The sequence below is a fragment of the Somniosus microcephalus genome, chromosome 3, assembly GCF_052327205.1.
Source record: "Somniosus microcephalus isolate GS21.2 chromosome 3, FLI_Smic_1.0, whole genome shotgun sequence".
NCBI classification, from domain to species: Eukaryota; Metazoa; Chordata; class Chondrichthyes; order Squaliformes; family Somniosidae; genus Somniosus; species Somniosus microcephalus.
In genome coordinates, this window is record NC_140989.1 from 281,552,090 (window position 1) to 281,576,361 (window position 24,272).

Consider the following 24,272-nt stretch of genomic DNA (forward strand, 5'->3'; position numbering starts at 1 on the left):
TTGTTTTCAAATCCCTCCCTGGCCTCGCCCCTCCCTATCTCAATAACCTCCTCCAGCCCTCCGCACTCCTCCAATTCTGGCCTCTTGCGCATCCCCGATTCTATTCGTTCCACCATTGGCAGCTGTGCTTTCAGCTGCCTATGCCCCAAGCTCTGGAATTCCCTCCCTAAACCCCTCTCTCCTCCTTTAAGACTCTCCTTAAAACCTACCTCTTGACCAAGTTTTTGGTCATTTGTCCCAATATCATCTTATATGGCTCGGTGTCAAATTTTGTTTGATAACGCTCCTGTGAAGCGCTTTGGGATGTTTACTACATTAAAGTCGCTATATAAATACAAGGTGTTGTCTATTATAGTGTACATAACACCAACTAATTTCTCCTTTTTACACATATGTAAATGACGTACAACAAATTTGATTCCCTATCTGTGCTAGGTCCACTGATACGGACTAGTTGGGCCAAACGGCCTGTTTCCGCATTGCAACTTCTATGCGTAAATTAACTGATAACAGGTGGAGTGGCAGTAAGTGTTCTACTGTCAGCTTCAGTGCCTCTAAACGAGAGGAAAAATCACTCCCGACTGCTATCCAATTAATTCCCCAAAGTAAATGTGCATGTACATGCACTGGGCGAGGACAGGATTGGGTCCGACTGATTGCTTCTCCATCTCCCACAGAAACACCTGCAATGGCCCAAGCTCTGGAATCCCCGCCCTAAACCTCTCCACCTCTCTTTCCTCCTTTAAGACACTCCTTAAAACCTACCTCTCATCTGCTCTAATATCTCTTTAGGTGGCTCAGTGTCAAATTACGTTTGATAACGGTCCTGTGAAGCACCTTGGGACGTTTTACTTCATTAAAGGCACTACAGAGGTACAAGTTGTCGTTACTGCTTGCAGTGAATCCTTCATCATCCTGGAAGATTTAGGCCCAAAATCCAATTAATGTTAATATGCATGACAGGCCTCAGTGGAATACAGATTTTGCAGCACTGCTGAAGACTGCTTCATTGCTCATGACAAAGTGGTCATCCTGATAGAGAGCGCAGTGAGAACTGCCCGAAGATGAACACACAGCATCACCCAAGTCACCCAAGCCGTTTTTTTCCAGCAAGAACGTCTAACCTAGTTGGTACCCAAGTTTGCTTCCTCATTGATGAAAATTAGAATTTTTCACTTGAGTAAGAGAAATTTAGAATTTTTTTTTTTTTAATGCTCACTAAGACAAATATTTACTGGCAGTTCAATCATGAAGGAGCCCAAAGTGAAGGTGGAGATGTTTCTGCAATATTACTAAATCACCTGAAGGGGCTGGAGGAGATTACAGAGATAGGGAGGGGAGAGGCCACGGAGGGATTTGAAAACAAGGATGAGAATTTTGAAATCGAGGCGTTGCTTAACCGGGAGCCAATGTAGGTCAGCGAGCACAGGGGTGATGGGTGAACGGGACTTGATTCGAGTTACGACATGGGCAGCCAAGTTTTGGAGGGCCTCAAGTTTACATAGGGTAGAATCTGGGAGGCCAGCCAGGAGTGCATTGGAATAGTCAAGTCTAGAGGTAACAAAGGCATGGATGAAGGTTTCTGCAGCAGATGAGCTGAGGCAAGGGCGGAGGTGGGCGATGTTTCGGAAGTGGAAATAGGCAGTCTTAGTTATGCTGTGGATATGTGTTCGGAAGCTCATTTCAGGGTCAAATATGATACCAAGGTTGCGAACAGTGTGGTTCAGCCACAGACAGATGTTAGGGAGAGGGATGGAGTCAGTGGCTAGGGAACGGAGTTTGTGGCGGGGACTGAAAACAATGGCTTTAGTCTTCCCAATAGTTGATTGGAGAAAATATTTGCTCAACCAGAACTGGATGTCGGACAAGCAGTCTGACAATTTAGAGACCGTGGCGGGGTCAAGAGAAGTGGTGGTGAGATAGAGCTGGGTGTCGTCAGCGTACATGTGGAAACTGACGCTGTGTTTTCAGATGATGTTGCCAAGGGACAGCATGTAGGTGAGAAATGGGAGGGGGCCAAGGATAGATCCTTGGGGAACACTAGAGGTAACGATGCGGGAGCGGGAAGAGAAGCCATTGCAGGTGATTCTCTGGCTACGATTAGATAAGAATGGAACCAGGCGAGTGCAGTCCCACCCAGCTGGACGACGGTGGAGAGGCGTTGAAGAAGGATGGAGTGGTCGACAGTGTCAAAGGCTGCAGACAAGTCAAGAAGGACGAGGAGGGATAGTTTACCTTCGTCACAGGAGAGCCGTTTTGGTACTGTGGCAGGGCGGAAACCTGATTGGAGGGATTCAAACATGGAGTTGTGTGAAAGATGGGCACGGATTTGGGAGGCAACAACACATTCAAATGCTTTGAAGAGGAGAGGTTGGAGATGGGGCAGTAGTTTGCAAGGACGAAGGGGTCAAGGGTTTTTTTTGAGGCGAGGGTGATGACGGCAAATCTGAGGGAGAGGTGGACAGTACCTGAGGAGAGAGAACCGTTACCAATGTCAGCTAACATGGAAGCCAGAAAAGGAAGCTGGGTGGTCAGCAGTTTGGTGGGCATAGGGTCGAGGAAGCAGGTCTCATGGACAAGATGCAGAGAGGTCATGAGGAGGGATTGGTGAGAAACTGGAGAAAGATGAGAGTTCAGGGCTAGACACCAAGACAATAATCAAAAGGATAAAATGACATGAAAATAACCTGTACTTAATAAGGAAAGTTTCATAAAAACTGGGATATTCAAGAACTTTGTACAGTGTAAAGAGTGGAATAAAAACAAAAATACTATAAATACAGACCAAGTTAGTCAGCGTCTGTAAAAAGAACGAACAAGTTAATGTTTCGGGTGTGTATACCGCTGCAAATGCAGAGGTCTGAAATTAAAATGCCACAGTGGGTCAAGTAGTACAGATAGAAAAGAAACAGGCACAGACCCAGCCGCTAACATGGTGCTCTGATGAACAGTCTAACCCCGATCAACCTGCCTACCTTCCTCCCAAATGCCGACAGATCTGCCCACATTACCATCACATTCTGTTGTAAAGAAAATGGAGGATAAAATAAGGTCTGAAGTTAATAAAGTCAGGACTGAACCAAAGAGCTCCAAAGCATCTAGACAAAAGATAAGACACTGCTCTTGAACCTTGAGTCGGAGGCCAAAGCGAGGGAGTTAAAGTGGCGAGCCACAAGGAGCTCCAAGACACACTTCCATACAGAACACAAGTGTTCAGCAATTGTGTCACCCAACCAGTGTTAGATAAGAGTGCACCATAAGCAGTAGTTTGGAGGAAATACACATAAATCACTCTCGCAAAGTATGGATATATCTATCTATAGTCGTATTTTCTAAATGAAACAGATGTATATTTTAACAGTATTGTTCTCCGTTATCCATTCGTGAAAGTGCCAAATTAGAGACTCATTTAGTTGGTCATGCAGATATTTTTACCTGTGGGATGCAATCAGTGTATGCAAACATGGATTTGAAGCGATCATCCATGGTGACATGGTACAGAATACACATCACTATTTGTCTATGGTTTTCAATTCCTGAAATAGAAAAGATGAAATAAAATGATAATGCTGTCACTTTCATCAAAATCTCAGGCTTTTTCCTTTTCCAAACACTTTCTAAGATAAGCATAGTAAAAGAATTCAAAAAATTATTTTGTTAAAGTGTCCATTGTAAATGGTGTGTTCTTAACAAAACTTTGATTGCTGTTTACTTATAGTACTGGAGTACTGTGTTCTGTTCTGGGCACCCCAGAAGGATTTCCTGGCTGACATTTGGTTGATGAGTGACATCCTCATTAAAAGATCATATCTGTGTATAATCACTGCACATCGGATTTAACCTGCAGTATATTAAGAGGAATAATGCACTCTGCCAATGCTTGTGTAGTGTAAACGGGAGTGTTATGCCCCAGTAGTCGCATATGGAGTACTGCATTCAGTTCTGGGCACTGCACCTCAGGAAGGATATATTGGTCTTGGAGAGGGTGCAGCGCAGATTCAACAGAATGATACCGGGGCTAAAAGGGTTAAATTATGAGGCAAGGTTGCATAGACTAGGCTTGTATTCCCTTGAGTATAGCATATCAAGGAGTGATCTAAAATTGAGGTGTTTAAGATGATTAAAGGATTTCAGAGGGTAGATAGAGAAAAACTGTATCCTCTGGTGGGGGAGTCCAGAACAAGGGCCCATAGCCTTAAAATTAGAGCTAACTGTTCAGGGGTGATGTTAGGAAGCACTTCCTCACACAAAAAGTTGTGGAAATCTGGAACTTTCTCCCTCAAAAAGCTGTTGAGGCTAGGACAATTGAAAATTTCAGAACGGAGATTGGTAGATTTTTGTTAGGCAAGGCTATTAAGGGATATGGAACCAAGGCAGGTAAATGGAGTTAGACAGATCAGCCATGATCTAATTGAATGGCGGAACAGGCTCAAGGGGCTAAATGGCCTACTCCTGTTCCTATGATCCTATTAGGGTTAGGATTAGGATGCATGTATACAACCCTTCATTAGAGAATGTCTATTTGTTTATTTTTCTAGTTCTTTTTGTAGCCTCTAAGTTACATTACCAAATTTAACACTTTTCCTCTGAAAGTGTATTAAGGGTTGGTAACATGGAAGTAAATTACTCGCAATTTCAGATTCACTTGATCTCTTCCTACAGTCATTTCGTTTTATAAATAATTGCTACATTAAATCATAATATGCTAACATTTGGTCATATTTAACACTTTCGAGAAGTTAAGTTTTTTTCTCCAAAAGAAGTCAGGTGCTGCCTCCTAAAATTATACTTTACACAAATAATTATTAGAAGTTTACTGATTACAAAGGTGGGTAAATAATGTGTAGCAAGTATTTATTGTGTTTACAGCTAACTGTAATGAGTTTTGCCTTGTCCCATCTAAAGAGCTATTAAAAATCTATATAAGAGCCAAGGCCCCAATGAGATAAACCCCTGATAAACACTAATGAACTTTATTCAGATGTCATGCAGTGCAAATGCCAATGTAATGTTGAGTGCGATACCCTTCGGAACTTGTCATCTCAAAATGGCATCAAAAATGTACTTGTTTCAATTCAGCCTCATGTCATTAGCAAGCCACCTTCTCCTTAAGATAAAGCAAGCTGGAATGCATTCCATATTACGATACATAGCAGGCAGGGAAATTTCATACCAATACATTATGTTTGTGATAAATACCAGTGCCATGATTGCAACCCGAAGAACTGAAAGAAAGAAAATACTGGAAAAAAAAGTTTTCAATTGACAATAGAAAAGTGCAGAATGTATGAAACAAGCAGAATTTGTGTCAAACTCATCACATTTCCTGTTAACAGCAGCTTTCCCCAGTCCCAGCTAAAGTGCTATTATAGTCTTGCAATTGAACTCAAACATTGATGAGATGAAGGGCTGACAAGAAATATACCACACAGGTAAAACTTCAGTTTGCAGGTTAGGACTAGGGGCTCTACACTGTGGATAAACATTATCTACACTGTGGAAAAACATGCTGTGGCATGGAGTATTCATGAAATTCTTTTTCAGTCCAATTCTTTTTGGCAAGTGAAGTGTTAATTTAACCAATCAGAAATGTTCCAATGGTCGAATGCTGTACAAATTTTCAATACTTTTTCAGCACTGACTCAGGCACAATTAAGTATAAATACTGATAAAATGCTGCAAAGGCAACACCATTTATTAACTTTCCATGTCTCCTTCATAACAGGATTGAAGTTTAATATTTGGTCTCACATCAGCACTACACCACTTCCTGTTAATACAAGTGTAATCCACAACTGGGTTTCATCCTGCACCTTGATAAATTCACTACAGGTTGTATTCTGTAGTAAATGGATAAAGCTGAAGAATTCCCAATAACAATCCAAAAGCTGGTTAGTTCTCCTAGAAATTAAGCAAATGGCCATTGTAAGGCAGATAACTATAAATTTAAATCACTGATTGTTAATACAGTACACAAGATACAGTGCACTATTTACATCTGTAAATGCTGCTCATATTATTCATAGAATTTGCACTTATATAGCACCTTTAATGTAGGAAAATGTCCCAAAGTGCTTCACAGAAGTGTAATTAGACAAAAACTGACATCAAGCTCAAGGAGGAAATATTACAATGGGTGACAAAAAGCTTGGTTAATGAAGTAGGTTTAAAGAGGATCTTAAAGGCGAGAGAGGTGGATATGCTAAGAAGTTTGAAGAGAGAATTCTAGAGCTTAGGACATAGACAGCTGAAGTCACAGCCTTCAATGGTGGGGCAAAGGGAGTGGGGGTTACACAAGAGGCCAGAGTTGGAGGAACGCAGAGTTCTTGGAGGGTTGTAGAGCTCTAGGAGTTAGAGATAGGGAGGGGCAAAGCCATGGAAGGATTTAAACATGAGGATGAGAATTTTAAAATCAAGACGTTGGTGGACTGGGAGCCAGTGTAGGTCAACAAGCATAAGGGTGAAGGGTGAGCGGACATGGTGCGGGTTAGGACGCAGGCAGTAGAGTTTTGGATAAGCTCAAGTTTATGGAAAGTGGAAAATGGGAGGCCGGCCAGGAGTGCACTGGAATAGTCGAGTCTGGAGGTAACAAAAGCATGGATGAGGGTTTCAGCAGCAGATGGGCTGAGGCAGGGGAGATATTACGGAGGTGGAAGTAGGTAGTCTCTGTGATGGAGAGGGGGCCAGTCCAGAGAGGGGGAGGGAACGGAGTTTGTGGCAATGGCCAAAGACAATGGCTTTGGTTTTCCCAATGACTAATTGGAGGAAATTGTAGCTCATCCAGGACTGGGTGTCAGACAAGCATTCTGACAGCACAGATGCAGTGGCAAGGTACAGAGGTGGTGGTGAAGTAGAACTTGGTGTTGTCAGCGGACATGTAGAAGCTGGCACCATGTCTTCAGATGATGCTGCCAAAGGACATCTTGCAGATGAGAAATAGGAAGGGGCCAAGGATAGATCCTTAGGAGGCTCTAGAGGTAACAGTGGGGGTGGCAGCAAGAGGAGCCATTGCAGGAGATTCTCTGGGTGCAACTGAATAGCTAAGAGTGAATCCAGGCAAGGGCAGCCCCATTCAGCTAAACATCAAAGGAGAGGCATAGCAGGAGGATGGTGTGGTCAACTGTGTCAAAGGCTGCAACAAGATCGAGAAGAATGAGGCAGCATAATATAGTTCACAGAGGATGCCATTTGTGGCTTTGATTCGGGCCATTTCATTGCTGTGGCAAGGGCAGAAACCCGATTAGAGATGTGAGAAATATGGGAACAGATTTTGGGATGCATCACAAAACATGTTTGACATTTGTACTGTATGAATACAAAAAATGAATACATCATCTTGGTATAGATTTTGTTCCGTGTAAATCCATTTTTCACTGCAGGAAATCATTTAAAGTGTACATCTTTAGTATTAATTTATGTGAAGTCATTTCGCTATGTGAAGCTGCTCAATTCAAATGAGGATCCACCCCCTACGAAAAAAAAACCTAAGCGAGGCCATTTTTAAACTCCTTAATTCCCAAGACCATTTGTACATTGTAAAAATAGATTTGCGCGTAACTAAACTTCCCAATATAAAGCTCATCAAGAGTTTAATTTGTTTGATTGCTGTTCTAAAACAGAAGAGATACAGATTTCCACAAACTGCAATCTTACAAACGGACAGGGAAGATTCCATGTGTATTATACGGAACTCCATAACTTCATTCACTCATTGAGCGCTCAGGAGTTTAGGCAGGAGGAAACACAGAATTCTCCTTGTCCTCTCAATTTACTTTATTCTGTTCCTCATTTAACACGACATAAGCCCAACATTTTGTACTTCATTTCAGTGCCATGTATCAAAATAGCCAGATTTAAAACTAATGAAATGTTTGATTTCTGTAATCCACAAATTGAATGCAAGAAAGCACAACTTTACATCGCGACTCAGATGGTGAGGAGATTATGTTTGTGCGCTGAAGGGTACTTTTCAAAAGAGCAGTTTCTCTGCTAATCAGCTCTCTTATCCATACACAAAGAAAATACTGCAGATGCTGGAAATCTGAAATAAAAACAGAAAATGCTGGAGAAACTCAGCAGGTCAGGCAGCATCTGTGAAGAGAGAAAGAGAGTTTCAGGTCGATGACCTTTCATCAGAACTGGAAAAAAGCAGGAAATGGAACAGATTTTTAAGCAAGTGAAGAGGTGGGGAAAGGGGGGAGGGGATGAAAGAACAAAAGGGAAGGTCTGTGATAGGATTGAAGGCGGGAGAGATTAAGAGATATTCAAGGCAAAAGGAGATGGTAATGGGACAGGTTAAGAAACAAAGGATGGCTCTAGACGAAGTGTAAATTGCGCTGGCAGAATGAAAGACAGCTGCCATGTGGGGGAGAAGAAAAAAAGACACAGACAAAAAGTGTGGATTATATATATATATATATGTGTGGTAGGGGCCGAGGTTATGATCTGAAATTGTTGAACTCTATGTTGAGTCCAGAAGGCTGTAAAGTGCCTAATCGAAAGATGAGGTGCTGTTCCTCGAGCTTACACTCGGCTTCCGTGGAACAATGAAAGAGGCCGAGGACAGTGAGGTCCGAGTGGGAGTGGAGCGGTGAATTAAAATGACAGGCAACCGGAAGCTTGGGATCCCCCTTACGGACTGAGTGGAGGTGTTCCGCAAAGCGGTCACCCAATCTGCGTTTGGTCTCCCCAATGTAGAGGAGACCACATCGTGAGCAGCGAATACAGTATACTAAATTGCGAGAAGTAAAAGTAAATCGCTGTTTCACCTGGAAGGGGTGTTTTGGGCCCTGGACAGTGGGAAGGGGGGAGGTATAAGGGCACATATTGCATCTCCTGCGCTTGCATGGGAAGGTGCCAGGCAAAGGGGGAAGAGGTGTTGGGGGTGATAGCGGAGTGGACAAGGGTGTCGAGGAGGGAATGCTGAAAGGGGAGGCGAGGGGAAGATGCATTTGGTGGTGGGATCCCGCTGGAGGTGGCGGAAAATGATCCATTGAATGTGGAGGCTGGTGGGGTGAAAGGTGAGGACAAGGGGAACTCTATCGTGGTTCAGGGAGGGAGGGGCAGGGGTGAGCGCAGAAGTGCGGGAGATAAAACGGACACGGTCAAGGGCCGTATCAACCACGGTAGAGGGGAATCCTCGGTTGAGGAAAAAGGAAAGCATGTCAGAAGCACTGGTATGGAAGGTGGCATCGTCAGGGCAGAGACAGAGAAACTGGGAGAATGGAATAGAGTCCTTACAGGAGGCAGGGTGAGAGGAAGTGTAGTCCAGGTAGCTGTGGGAGTCAGTGGGCTTGTAGTGAATGTTTGTCAATAACCTATCCCCAGAGATGGAGATAGAGAAGTCGAGGAGGGGAAGGGAAGAGTCGGAGATGGACCATGTGAAGGTGAAGGAAGGGTGGAAATTGGAAGCAAAGTGAATGAAATTATCTAGTTCAGGGCGAGAGCAGGAAACGGCACCGACACAGTCATCAATGTACCGGAAAAAGAGGTGAGGGAGGGGACCTGAGTAGGACTGGAACAAAGTGTTCCACATATCCCACGAAAAGGCAGGCATAGCTAGGACCCATGTGGGTTCCTATAGCCAGACCTTTGATTTGGAGGAAGTGAGTGGAGTCAAAGGAGAAGTTGTTCAATGTGAGAACAAGTTCAGCCAGGCGGAGGAGGGTGGTGGTGGATGGGGACTGGTTGGGCCTCTGTTCAAGGAAGAAGCGGAGCACCCTCAGGCCATCCTGGTGGGAGATGGAGATGTAGAGGGATTGTATGTCCATAGTGAAAAAGAGGCGGTTGGGGCCAGGAAACTGGAAACTGTTAAAGTGGCAGAGGGCATCCGAAGAGTTGCGGATGTAGGTGGGAAGAGACTGGACAAGGGGAGAAAAAAAGATTCGAGATAGGAAGAGATAAGTTCTGTGGGGCAAGAACAGGCTGAAACGATGGGTCTACCAGGGCAGTCCTGTTTGTGGATCTTGAGAAGGAGGTAGAAGCGGGCTGTGCGGGGTTGGGGAACTATGAGGTTGGTGGCCATGGGGAGAAGATCGCCAGAGGAGATGCGGTCAGTGACCGTCTTGGAAACGGTGGTTTGATGTTCGGTGGTGGGGTCATGGTCCAGGCGGAGGTAGGAGGAGGTGTCGGAGAGTTGGCTTTCAGCTTCTGCTAAGTAGAGGTCGGTTCGCCAAACAACAGCACCACCCTTGTCAGCGGGTTTAATGACAATGTCGGGGTTGGATCTGAGAGAATGGAGTGCTGCAAGTTCAGAGGGAGGTAGGTTGGAGTGAGTGAGGGGAGCAGAGAAATGGAAACGGCCGATTACACGCCGGCAGTTTGCAATGAAAAGATCGAGGGAGGGGTCCAGGTGGAACGAGGATTCTGAAAGCGGGAGAAAGGGTCAGCCGTGCAGGGGGAAAGACTCCTGGCCAAAGAAGTGGGCATGGAGACGAAGGCGGCGGAAAAAGAGCTCAGCATCTTGCCAAGCTCAAAATTCATTTTGTTCTTTCATTCCCCTCCTCCCTTTCCCCGCCTCTTCACTTGCTTAAAAATCTGTTCCATTTCCTACTTTTTTCCAGTTCTGACGAAAGGTCATCGACCTGAAACGTTAACGCTGTTTCTCTCTTCACAGATGCTGCATAACCTGCTGAGTTTCTCCAGCATTTTCTGTTTTTTAATCTCTTATCCATACACCTCATTTAAAGTTTGCTTTCTTCCACTTAGTAAAAACAAGTTTTAATCATTCCAGAAATAAAACACAATCTTTTAAACACTCAAAACCATTTTTTTTGTTCTTTTCAAAGCTTGCTGCTTCACAATATGCCTAAAAATGCAGCGCTATCTGGCTGAATAACTATAATGCTCCTAAGTGCTTTTGAAAGAAAGAGGAAATCTCTTAAAATATTAACATAAATGGTTACTATACAGCAGCTGATCTCCCAATATGAGCTACAGTGTAATAATCAAGATTTGGCACACAAACTATGTTTCAACTTCAGCTCCCATCAAAATCCTCACCATTTGCTTCAAAGAAGGTACTGTAATGAGCATGAGTGTGTTGGGAGAAAAGACTGAACACCCAATTGGAAACACAACCTTACCTTAGTGTTGGAAACTACAAGACAGTGGAAATATATAACTGACTATTTTTAACTGGAGAATAATTTTAAAAGGATTTATTTCTACAAATAAATTAAAAATAAGGCCACTTATCTGAAGCATTTCTTTAAACTATTAGTGTTCCAATAAAAATTTGCCAAAGAGTGCACATTATATTTTCCTGTACTTGGAATTTTTGCAAGCATCCGAATATTTTCTTATTCATTCTGAAATGTACAGTGTGCTATTACATTACAAGTATTTTCTTTTTTTAATTCATTCTCGAGATGTGGGCATCGCTGGCAAGGCCATCATATATTGCCCATTCCTAGTTGCCCTCGATGATGATGGGTCGCCGCCTTCTTGAACTGCTAGTCTGCGGGGTGAAGGTGCTCCCACAATGCTGTTAGGGAAGGAGTTCAAAAATGTTGACCCAGCGATGATGAAGGAGCAGCGATATATGTCCAAGTTGGGATAGTGTGCGACTTCGAGGAGAGCTTGGAGGTGGTGGTGTTCCAATGCACCTGCTGCCCTTGTCCTTCTAGGTGGTAGAGGTAATGGCGTTGGGAGGTGCTGTCGAAGAAGCCTTGGCGAGTTGCTGCAGTGCATCCTTTAGACAGTAAACTCTGTAGTCACTGTACGCCGGTGGCGAATTTTTAGGCTGATGGATGAACTGGCATTCAAGCAGACTGCTTTATAGAAACATAGAAGTTAGGAGCAGGAGTAGGCCATTCGGCCCCTCGAGCCTGTTCCACCATTTAATGATATCATGGCTGATGATCCAAATTCAGTACCCTGTCCCTGCTTTCTCCCCATATCCCTTGATCCCTTTACCCTTCACTCCTTCTTGAATATATTTAATAATTTGGCCTCAACTGCCTTCTGTGGTAGAGAATTCCACAGGTTCACCACTCTCTGGGTGAAGAAATTCCTCCTCATCTCAGTCATAAATGGCTTACCCCTATTCCTTAGACTGTGACCCCTGCTTCTGGACTCCCCCGCCATCAGGAACATCCTTCCTGCATCTAGTCTGTCTAGTCCTGTTAGAATTTTATAAGTTTCAATGAGATCCCCTCTCATTCTTCTAAATTCCAGCGAATATAAGCCTAATCGACCCAATCTCTCTTCATACGTCATTCCTGCCATCCCAGGTATCAGTCTGGTGAATCTTCGCTGCACTCCCTCCATGGCAAGAACATCCTTCCTCAGATAAGGCAACCACAGCTGCACACAATACTCAAGGTGTGGTCTCACCAAGGCCCTGTACAACTGCAGCAAGACATCCTTACTCCTGTACTTGAATCCTCTCGCTAGGAAGGCCAACATATCATTTGCCTTCTTAACCGCCTGCTGCACCTGCATGCTTACCTTCAGCGACTGGTGCACAAGGACACCCAGGTCTCGTTACACTTCCCCTTTTCCCAATCTATTGCCGTTCAGATAATAATCTGTCATCCTCTTTTTGCCACCAAAGTGGATAACCTCGCATTTTTCCACATTATACTGCATCTGCCCAATCACCCAACCTGTCCAAATCATACTGGAGTTTCTCGGCATCCTCCCCACAGCACACACGCCCACCCAGCTTTGTGTCGTCTGCAAACTTGGAGATATTACATCCAGTTCCCTCGTCTAGATCATTAATATATATTGCGAATAGCTGGGGTCCTAGCACCGATCCCTGCGGTACCCCACTAGTCACTGCCTGCCACTTGGAAAAAGACCAGTTTATTCCAACTCTTTGCTTCTTGTCTGCCAACCAGTTCTCTATCCAAGTCAGTACCTTACCCCCAATCCCATGTGCTTTAACTTTGCACGCCAATCTCTTATGCGGGACCTTATCGAAAGCCTTCTAAAAGTCCAAATACATCACATCCACTGGTTCTCCCTTATCTATTCTACCAGTTACATCCTCAAAAAATTCCAGTAGATTAGTCAAGCACGATTTACCTTTTGTAAATCCATGCTGACTTTGTCCGATAGCAAAATACTGTGGATGCTGGAAATCCGAAACAACAGAAAATGCTAGAAAAACTCAGCAGGCCAGGCAACATCCGTGGAGAGAGAAATAGAGTCAACATTTCGAGTCAAACTCTTTGTCAAGACTGGAAAGGCACAGGAAATGAAATAGATTGAGAGGCCAGGCTGGGAGAGAACAAAAGAGAAGAGACATTAAGAGGTATTCAAAACGAGACGAGATGGTGATAGGACTAGTGGAGACAAAAGACGGCTCTCGATTAGGTGTGAAATGTGCTGGCAGAGTGGGAGACAGCTGCCATGTGGGAGAGAGAGAAAAAAAGAGGGGACGGGAGGAGGGCCAAAACAAAGGTGTGGATAAAAAAAAGTAAAAATGTAATGGGGGCCGAGGTTCTGATCTGAAGTTGTTGAACTCGATATCGAGTCCGAAAGGCTGTAAAGTGCCTAATCGGAAGATGAGGTGCTGTTCCTCGAATTTGTCCGATGCTGTCACTGTTTTCCAAGTGCTCTGCTATTACATCTTTTATAATGGATTCTAGCATTTTCCCCACTACCAATGTCAGGGTTACCGGTCTATAACTCCCCGTTTTCTCTTTAGCACATTTTTTAAATAGTGGGGTTACATTAGCTACCCTCCAATCCATGGGAACTATTCCAGAGTCTATAGAATTTTGGAAGATGACCAGCAATGCATCTACGATTTCTAGGGCCACTTCCTTAAGTACCATAGGATGTAGATTATCAGGCCCTGGGGATTTATCGGCCTTCAATCCCGTCAATTTCCCTAACACCATTTCCCTACAAATACAGATTTCATTCAATTCCTCCCTCTCATTAGACCCTATGTTCCCCGACATCTCTGGAAGGTTATTTATGTCCACCTTTGTGAAGGCAGAACCAAAGTATGTATTTAATTGGTCTGCCATTTCTTTGTTCCCCGTTATAAATTCCCCTGATTCTGACTGCAAGGGACCAACACTTGACTTCACCAATCTTTTTCTCTTCACATATCTATAGAAGCTTTTACAGTCAGTTTTTATGTTCCCTGCAAGCTTACTCTCATTCTATTTTCCCCCTCTTAATTCATCCCTTTGTCCTCCTTTGCTGAAGCCCAAACTGCTCCCAATTCTCAGGTTTGCTGCTTTTTCTGGCCAATTTATATGTCCTCTCCTTGGATTTTATGATTTCCCTTGTTAGCCACGGTTGAGTCACCTTTTTTGTTTTATTTTTATGCCAAACAGGGATGAACAAATTCTGTAGTTCATCCATGTGATCTTTAAATGTTTGCCATTGCCGTCAACCCTTTAAGTAACGTTCCCCAATCAATCCTACCCAACTCGCACCTCATACCATCGTAGTTTCCTTTATTTAAATTCAGGACCCTAGTCTCTGACTCAACTACTTCACTCTCCATCTTAATGAAGAATTCGATCATATTATGATCGCGCCTCGTACAACATTGCTAATTAATCCTTTCTCATTACATAATACCCAGTCTAAGATGGCCTGATCTCTAGTTGGTTCCTCGACATATTGGTCCAGGAAACCATCCGGTATACACTCTAGGAATTCCTCCTCCACAGTATTGTTACTAATTTGGTTTGCTCAATCTATATGTAGATTAAAGTCACCCATGATAACTGCTGTGCACTTATTGCACGCGTCTCTAATTTCCCGTTTAATGCCATCCCCAACCTCAGCATTACTGTTTGGCGGTCTGTATACAACTCCCACTAACGTTTTCTGCCCCTTGGTATTTCTCAGCTCTACCCATACAGATTCCACATCATCAGAGCTAATACCCTTCCTTACTATTGTGTTAATCTCCTCTTTAACCAGCAATGCTACCCCACTTCCTTTTCCTTTTTGCCTGTCCTTCCTGAATATTGAATACCCCTGGATGTTGAATTCCCAGCCTTTGTAAACCTGGAGCCATGTCTTCATAATTCCAATTACATTATATCCGTTTACACCTATTTGCACAGCTAATTCATCCACCTTATTATGAATGCTCCTCGCATTAAGACACAAAGCCTGCAGGCTTGTTTTTTTAACACTTATTATTATCTACTGTAGCCCTGTTTGATTTACACCCTTGATTTCTCTGCCTTCCACGTTTGCTTTTCTCCTTCCTGTCTTTTGTTTCTATCCTTGCTTCCCTTTCCTCTGTCTCCCTGCACAGGTTCCCAACCCCCTACCATTTTAGTTTAAACCCTCCCCAACAGCACTAGCAAACACTCCCCCTAGGACATCAGTCCCGGTCCCGCCCAGGTGCAAACCATCCAGTTTGTACTGGTCCCACCTCCCCCAGAACTGTTCCAATGTCCCAGGAATTTGAATCCCTCCCCCTTGCACCATTCCTCTAGCCACGTATTCACCTGAAATATCCTTCTATTTCTACTCTGACTAGCACGTGGCACTGGTAGCAATCCTGAGATTACTACCTTTGAGGCCCTATTTTTTAATTTACCTCCTAACTCCCTATATTCAGCTTTTAGGACCTCATCCCGTTTTTTACCTATATCGTTGGTATCTATATGCACCATGACAACTGGTTGTTCACCCTCCCCCTCCAGAATGCCCTGTAGCCGCCCCGAGACATCTCTGACCCTTGCACCAGGGAGGCAACATACCATCCTGGAGTCTCGTTTGCGGCCACAGAAATGCCTATCTATTCCCCTTACAATAGAATCACCTATCACTATGGCTCTCCCACTCTTTTTCCTCCCGTCCTGTGCAGCAGAACCACCCATGGTGCCAGGAAGTTGGCTGCTGCTGCCTTCCCCCGATAAGCCATCTCCCTCAACAATACCCAAAGTGCTATATCTGTTTGAGAGGGGGATGGCCACAGGGGACCCCTGCACTACCTGCCTGCGCCTACTACTCTGCCTGGTGGTCATCCATTCCCTTCCTGCCTGTGCAGCCTTTACATGTGGTGTGACCAACTCCCTAAACGTGCTATCCACGATGTCCTCAGCATCGCGAATGCTCCAGTATGTATCCATTTGCAGCTCCAGCGCCGGAATGCGGTCTGTCAGTAGCTGCAGCTGGATACATTTCCCGCATACATGGTCGTCAGGGACACAGGAAGTGTCCCTGATTTCCCACATAGCGCAGGAGGAGCATGCCATGGGGCCAAGCTGTCCTGCCATGACTTACCCTTTAATTAATTTAAATTAAATTAAATCAATACCACTAATTACACTACAATTAAATTATATACTCAAGGGCCCTTGGTTACTAGCACTCCCCGATGCACAACAGAGACCTTAGAAACTATAACCACAAAAATTAAGACCTTCTAAATTTTATAAACTATTAATCTTAACTGTCAAACTATAGAGTAGTATAAATACTCACCTGGCCGTACTCACCCATGGATGGTGTTCAGTTTTGAGTGTTGTTGCAGTTGCACCTATCCAAGCAAGTGGAGAGTATTCCATCATACTCCTGCCTTTTAGGTGGTGGAGAGGCTTTGGGTAGTCAGGAAGTGAGCCACTTGCTGCGGAATACCCAGTCTCTGACCTACTCGAGAAGCTACAGCATTTATGTGGCTGGTACAGTTGAGTTTCTGGTCAATGGTGACCCCTCAAGATGTTAATGGTTGGGGACACAGCAATGGTAATGCCATTGGGTGTCAAGGAAAGGTGATTAGGCTCTTTCTTGTTGGACATGGCTGTTGCCTGGCACTTGTGTGGTGCAAATATTATCAGCCGAAGCCTGAATGTTGTCCAGGTCTTGCTGCACGCAGACATGGACTGCTTCATTATCTGAAGAATGGTGAATGCAGCTGAACACTGCAATCATCAACAAACAGCCCCACTTCTGACCTTGTGATGAAGGGAAAGTCATTGATGAAGCAGCTAAAGATAGTTGGGCCTAGGACGCTGTCCTGAGGAGGTCCTGCAGCTATGTCCTGGGGCTGAGATAATTGGCTTGCAACAACCACAAGCATTCATATTTGTACTAGGTATGGCTCTAGCCACTGGAAAGTGCACTCTGACACTAATAGCACATTTATAACACAAAACCCCTTCTATAATACTGCATCAGGGAAATTGCGCTATAAAAATCATCGCACTTATATTGCAAGGTGACACAGCAGCTGTAACATAAATCAACTGCAAAATTGCTTGTAACTTCGTTTCTGCTCCTCAACCCTTCGCCAATGGCTCAAAAGGTTTATATAAGCAAGTAAATGCAAAATCAGTTTGCTGACCAGTATGGGCAGGCTGGGCTCACACAGCTGCCTTCAAACTCAATACGTGAGTTGACGTCGAACAGTGGGGTATCCAGGAGGTAAAAATATCTTCAGTTTACTAAGCTGTTGTGAATGAGAGTTCGGTCAAATATATACTACAAAATGGTATCTTCAGAGCAACAGTTATACCGCCACTGTCACATTCATGCAAAATGATTTTGGGTGTGCATGAGGCAGTATAACTCAGTAGCTAGATTCCAACCCAACTCCCAAGCACACTAAAGCCAAGCAGTGAAACATACCTGCCAGTAAACCATTTCACGTTTTCAACTTTAGTGCGGGTGCAGTATAACTAGTCCAACATGAAGCAGGGTTTATAAAGTGCTTACACCATCCACTGGACCCCTGAGCACTTCATAAACATAGCACTGAGTCTTATATATGTAATGAGAAGCCAGATACTCCCGCTCCACACCCCCCTAACTTTAAAAAAGGCACTGTAGAGCTGAGGTCTATTATGCAGAGTTCTCTTCTCACAGCAGAGTGCCAGTCACAGCATAACTCCAATCTTGCCAGTTGCACTTCGCACTCTGTAGTTACTAGTGTCAGACCAGTAGCGTAATGTAACTGGAGAAAGCAACAAGTGGAACAAGGTGATTGGGAGATGGAGCATATCACGTACTTCCTTGCTTTTTTGAAATGCATTTCAAAAAAGCTTATACTTCTATTTTTGTGTTTGTTCAAAAAAATAAAAAATAACTTTTGTGCTAAGATACAGAGTGGTAACTTTAAAATAAAATGTACAGTATTTCAAAAATTATACAGCACCGCATCTTTAAATAAATGCTTAATCAAGTAATTTACTAATGGTTCATGGGGTCCAATCCAACTCAGGTACACTAACTATACCGGGTAGTTGACATTGAAAAGATTGTATAAAATTGACTTGAATTGATTGAGTGAATCATTGTAAAAGAGATACTCCGGTTTACTGGGTTTCATGAGTGATGCACACTTCACATTTAACAACCTATTTGTAAACTATATCCTCTTTAAGAAGTCTGCACTACAGAGACAGAAACTCGGGCAATATTTGCACATGATCTATTAAAACCATGTGTGCCCAGTCCAACACCAGGGGGAAAAAAAAAGCATCTCCACTTAATTGAGAAAACAGGAGGAAGCATAAATTTTACTGCCATCAATAACTTCAAGCAATCCTGATACAACTTTACTGCACCCCCACTGGCTGTGGCAGATGGTTTTAGTTAGGGGTTTTGCCACATCTGACCCCTGCTATTACCTCACTTCATTTGAAGGAAAAATGTATGATTGTTTATAAGCTGAATAGTAAAAGATTGGCCCTAAAAATAACAAGCAATGGTCTATTAAAACTAAAGAAGAACTACAGTAGCAATAAGGGCCTCTTTTATAGTAATCTGCAAGATTAATTGTCCCCCTAAGTCTGGTGAGGTAGTTAAGTTGAATACATACATTTTGGCAGCACTTATGTAAACTAAGTAGACAGCCAAAGGGTATCACAAACAGAATTATAATGCACACAATATTAACTCTTAGGGGACAGTGATGGTGATCCAAAACAGGGCACGATCATAGCTTCACATTTTTAGATACAAGAACAGTTTTGAAAAAAAACTAACCCAGTTTATTCCTCCATCAACATCTTCCTAAGGCCTCCCTTCAGTTGGAAGGATAGGATGGCCTGTGTCTCAGAGTTTGATATGAGTATCATTAATGTCATTCCATAACAGGGTTCAGGAGATGTGCTCAGCTAGGCTCTTTCTCTCACTCCACTACTTACAAGAACTCCTATTCGAGAACCAGTGAATCTTACTTACAGATGGAATACAAATTTCAAGAAATTTGAAGCGCAGTTCAAAATCAAGGAACCTCAAAGCTACTTTCACTGTACAGTGCTACTGCCAAAGGCAGCTACAATTTCACAGTAAAGTCAATGATGGCCTCTTGTCTGAGGCCATCTAAAAAGGTGTTTCTTGCTTGTACCTCAAGAGACAGCAGGTCAGAGACAGGGGAATGGTTGGCAGTTTTTCTGGCTGCACGTGTGCTGAACTGAAACATACTAGCAATGTCACTTTAGAACCTTTGGCCTGTACAGACCTGCCCCAGGTGTTAGGGAAGGTTTGTCAGCAAGAAAACAAAGTTAGGAACCGGGTCTTTCAAATAACTGCATGTGCGCAATATAAATTGGTGGATTGCAGATCATTGGTACTTTCTCAAAGAAGGCATGACCGCAACATTGAAGTCACTACACCAGCCCAAAACTGAGGATTTTCTCAATAACATTCAGCATTCAAAAGAATGAGTTTCATATTTTTTCTAAAATGTAACCAGATAGAAAATACTGCTTTGTGGACAAGAAATTTGGTATCTATACATGATGCAGGCAAATCTTGTCAATGTGACACAATTTCCATCTACCAAGAATAAGCTGTGTAAAGAACAACCACGTTATACCCTGGCAACGTGAACTGGATGACACAAAACTTAGTGAACAGTGAGGATAGGGATAGGCTTCAAGAGGACATAGACAGGCTGGTGGAATGGGTGGACACACGGCAGATGAAATTTAACGCAGAAATGTGCAAAATGATACATTTTGGTAGGAAGAACGAGGAGAGGCAACATAAACGAAATGGTACAATCCTAAAGGGGGTGCATCAACAGAGAGACCTGGGGATATATGTGCACAAATTATTGAAGGTGGAAGGGCAAGTTGAGAAAGTGGTTAAAAAAGCATACGGGATCCTGGGCTTCATAAACAGGCATAGAGTACAAAAGCAAGGAAGTTATGATGAACACTGGTTCAGCCACAACTGGAGTAGTGTGTCCAATTCTGGGCACCGCATTTTAGGAAGGATGTGAAGGCCTTAGAGAGGGTACAGAAAGGATTTACGAGAATGATTCCAGGGATGAGGGACTTCAGTTACGTGGATAGACTGGAAAGGCTGGGGTTGTTCTCCATAGAGCAGAGAAGATTGAGGAGATTTGATAGAGGTGTTCAAAATCATGAGCAGTTTGGACAGAGTAGATAGAGAGAAACTGTTCCCATTGGCGGAAGGGTCGAGAACCAGAGGACACAGATTTAAGGTGATTGGCAGAAGATCCAAAGGCGACATGAGGAAAAACTTTTTTACTCAGCGAGTGGTTATGATCTGGAATGCACTGCCTGAAAGGGTGGTGAAGGCAGATTCAATCGTGCTTTCAAAAGGGAATTAGATAAGTACCTGAAGGAAAAAATATTGCAGGGCTACAGAGAAAGGGCAGGGGAGTGGGACTAGCTGAAGTGCTCTTGCAGAGAGCCGGCACGAGCTCGACCGGCCGAATGGCCTCCTTCTCTGCTGTAACCATTCTATGATTCTATGAAATTGATACTGGATTGTGCACATACTCTAGGTCAAGAAATTGCAATTTTGTTTCCAACTAATTCTGAAGTTAAAAAGGCCCGATTTAAGTAATGAGAGTTAAGTACAGTAGATTTCTAAGATAAAATGCATAGCATTAAACAGGCTTGTGAAAACAATCGAGATAAAAGAGAGAAAAAACAAAGCAATGAGAAACACAGATGAAATGCAATAAGCAAGATTGGCTCCAAGGTTCTAACTTCTAGCACAAAAACCATTAACTTAAGTAGCAGGTAATGCAATCTCTTTTTTGTTTGCGGTTTTTCGGTAAAAATAGGGCCTCCACTCGTAAGATACTTCAGCATTGTATTATGACAGGTTTCCATGTAAAAGTAACACTCAGAAATGGGGGGGGGGGGGGGGGGGGGGGGGGGGGAGTGGGCGGGAAAGGAATAACGAAAATTGTATCGTACTGCCTTATGTGAAGTTTGCTCACATTGCACAGACACGTAATATTTAATAAAGCACACAAACCTCATTTAAGTCAGGGCAGGTACTCAGCACCTACATTAAAGACTGTGCGCGTTTGAAGCTGGAGTGAGAATTTTGAGACAAACCCCAAAGGAGTAAAGAAAAAGCCAAGACAGTTTTACAGGAATACTACAAAACAGTTGACAAGCACATAATAATAAATAAGGAAAAGCAGGAACCAATTAGCTGTAAATCTATTAATTAAATGTGTGGAGATCAAAATAGATTAAAAGATTAACTAATCATGACAAGAAACAGATTGTTCAGTCATTATGTTGGTTGAATTTAGTATTCACTGCCATTTAGAGATAAATTTAGATACAACAAATTCAGAACCCATAAACTGAGTTGCAGTTGTGCAGATAGTTCCAGTTATACAGTACAGTATCTAGAAAATGCTACAAACAAGCAGCTGGGATGATACCGTCCAATTGCACCTGTCAAGTCAGGAAAAGTGAAGTTTGTGCCTCTGTACTTAAATGCTCTGATCTCTGGTGACATTTTTAAAGTCAAAGAGTTGATAGGCGAGTTATCTCCTTCCTCACAATTGGCAATTTTAGAAAGCAGCACAACAAAGCTCGTTAAACTTCACCTTTTTGAGGTGGTCTCATTGCAGTCACAAAACCTTGGGAACTCAGAAATCAGCAGAATGATGATACACATTTGTGTCAGGCGAAGCACAAAAGATCATGTAGATGTGCCGCCAAATGTAACTGGGCGTAATAGAAATCGAAATGGAAGATGCTGGAAATCCACTGCAAGTCAGATCAGCATTCGAGAGAGGGAAAAATGCTTTTTCTTTCAGCTGCTGACCAACTTGCTGTGAATTTTTAACATTTTCTATTCCTAATTCAAATTTTCAGTAATCACAATGTTTCCTTTTTATCTCTGGCTCAATATAGCACAGTTTTTTAATCTGAAATTTAAAAGTTAACAGAATGTTATGATGTTAAAAATGCAGTAATTGAGATGTGTAGTGCAGTGCCATCCAATCATAAAAGAATGATTGGAGTTAAGACGAATGAGATGTGATTTGTCTGATTTTTTTCCTCCTGTGTGTTTACAAAGGCATTAGGTCATAGAAAACAGGGTGGCACAGCTAGGTCCAACACTGTTCTTTCACTCTGTGACCTGGGTTCAGGTCCACTGAAATAAATGGGATCTTTCAGACTGTTAAAGTGCATAAGAGAAATAAGTCCAAGCATCCAGACAACAACTTCCGTTTATATAGCACCTTTAACATAGAAAAATATCCCACGGTGCTTCTCAGAGGAGGAAAAGTCTGGGGAATGTAAGCCTGGGGAAGGCTGAAGAGGTAGGACAGAGCAAGGCTTTGGATGGATTTGTAGATGAGTATGAAGATCTTAAATTCAACATTCTAGGGAACAGGGAGCAAGGAAGGGGCTAATAGGTGAGAGTGGCTTAGTGCGAGACAGATTGGGGTGGCAGTGTTTTGACTGATTTTGCATTTATGGAACATGGAGGTTGGGAGGCTGACAAGGGGGACTTTGGAAAAATCATGCTTGAAGTGACAATGATATGGAATGAGTTTCCACAGGAGTGGGTGTAAGGAAGGGACAGAAGTGGACAACTTTGTGAAGCTGAAGAGTAAAAAAATCTTCGTGATGGAGAGGAATTACAGTTTAAGGTACAGCTCAGTCAAACAAAATGGCAAAGTTGCACAAGGCCCTGTTCAGCTTGAGCAACCAGAAAGGGGAACAGAGTTGCTGGCAAGGGTGCAAGAGTTTTTACTGGGTGCTGAAAATAATGGGTTCCGTCTTCCTGATATTCAACTGGGGGAAATTCTGCCTCATTCACAGCTTAATGTTAAATAGGCAGCCATGGGGTCAAGAGGAGTGATAGACATTCAAGAGAAAGATAGGAGGCTCAAATGAAGGGTCCCACCAGAATGTTAACCTAATATTGAGCATCAGAACTTATTTTTTTCCAGATGATGACTGGTCTGCTATTATTTAAGTACAGATGGAGATAGAGCAGGAGAAACTACCGTCAAATCCAGTCAGATGTGTTTTATGATTACATACTTAAGGCTTCCAAGAGTATTGTTGCTGCAGATTTATTCTAATGCCTCCCAATGATTTCTTAAAAGTATCAACATTCCAATTCAATAATCTTTCTAAATCACAGAGGCACCACTAGCACAGGGGGTGGCACCATAGTTTAAACATCACTCACAAAATAAAATTATAGCCATTTAGAGCCACCAGTAATGGCTGTGATCATGCCAATTAGAGGGTTTGGTTACGGACTGGAAAGAAAATTCCTCTTCCCTGAAATGAGCTAAAGAGGGGTTAGTGGCTCTTGTATTACGAACAGATTAACTGTAATAAATGAGTCATTGTTTTGTAACTCGAGGCCCAATTAGTCATCTTCACAAGGTTACTTTTTACAACCAACTGTCAAGTCAGCAAACTGGAAGACTCGACGAAAATATAGCTTGAACCTGTATTGAGCTAAAACTATTTGCCACAGCTACCACTTAGCTTACCCATATGTCTGGAAATGTTCACAGTGCCATCACCGAGAAGGTTATAATTTTAGCTTTATTTTGTACGCCAAAACCTATACTGGTATTAATAGCTGGGCTCGTGGTTATGATGCACTCAACAGCCTACCAATTAACTTATTACGCAAGTAGCGACAGATAGTCTTGAGCAATTGAGGGAACAGCCACAGGAATGATGTGGTCCAAAAATATTGCCCACTAGAGGTCACTGTTGAATCTTTTTCAGAATCTTGGGGTCGATATTTTTGTGCCCAACACCCTGCTTTTCAACATGAACGCGGGGTGCAAATCAGGGGGAAAAAAGTTGAGTTTCTGCCACAGGCCCACCTATTGTGATTTTTGACCAAATAAATATATAAAAATGAGGGTCCTATTATATGATTAGGTCCTGGACTCCATTTTTGTGTAAGGCACCACTGCCACCACCACTTCTTCCTAAACCCACCCACAAATCATGAGCGGTACAAGGTGGGAAACAACCAGTTCCAGTGGTATTTAAAGGGGCATGCGTCTGTTACAAAGTTAACTCGCTGTAAAGGTTTGGAAGACATCTTGCTTATATTTTTCAGTC

General features: G+C 43.0%; 1 protein-coding gene across 7 annotated transcripts in view; it reads right to left on the reverse strand.

Moving 5' to 3' along the window:
- The window catches only part of kifap3a (kinesin-associated protein 3a), a 249,575-nt gene that overhangs the window by 137,398 nt on the left and 87,905 nt on the right, over positions 1–24,272 (reverse strand). For 6 of the 7 annotated variants that reach the window (XR_015077662.1, XM_085982637.1, XM_085982636.1 and 3 more), the window contains one exon: positions 3,436–3,536. The exons of the other annotated variant lie outside the window; for it this stretch is intronic. Coding sequence is in view for 5 of the 6 variants with exons in the window: in XM_085982637.1 (XP_085838763.1) it covers positions 3,436–3,536 (101 nt within the window). In the remaining variant the exon portion in view is untranslated. The remainder of the gene's footprint in view (positions 1–3,435; positions 3,537–24,272) is intronic. 7 annotated transcript variants of the gene reach the window in all.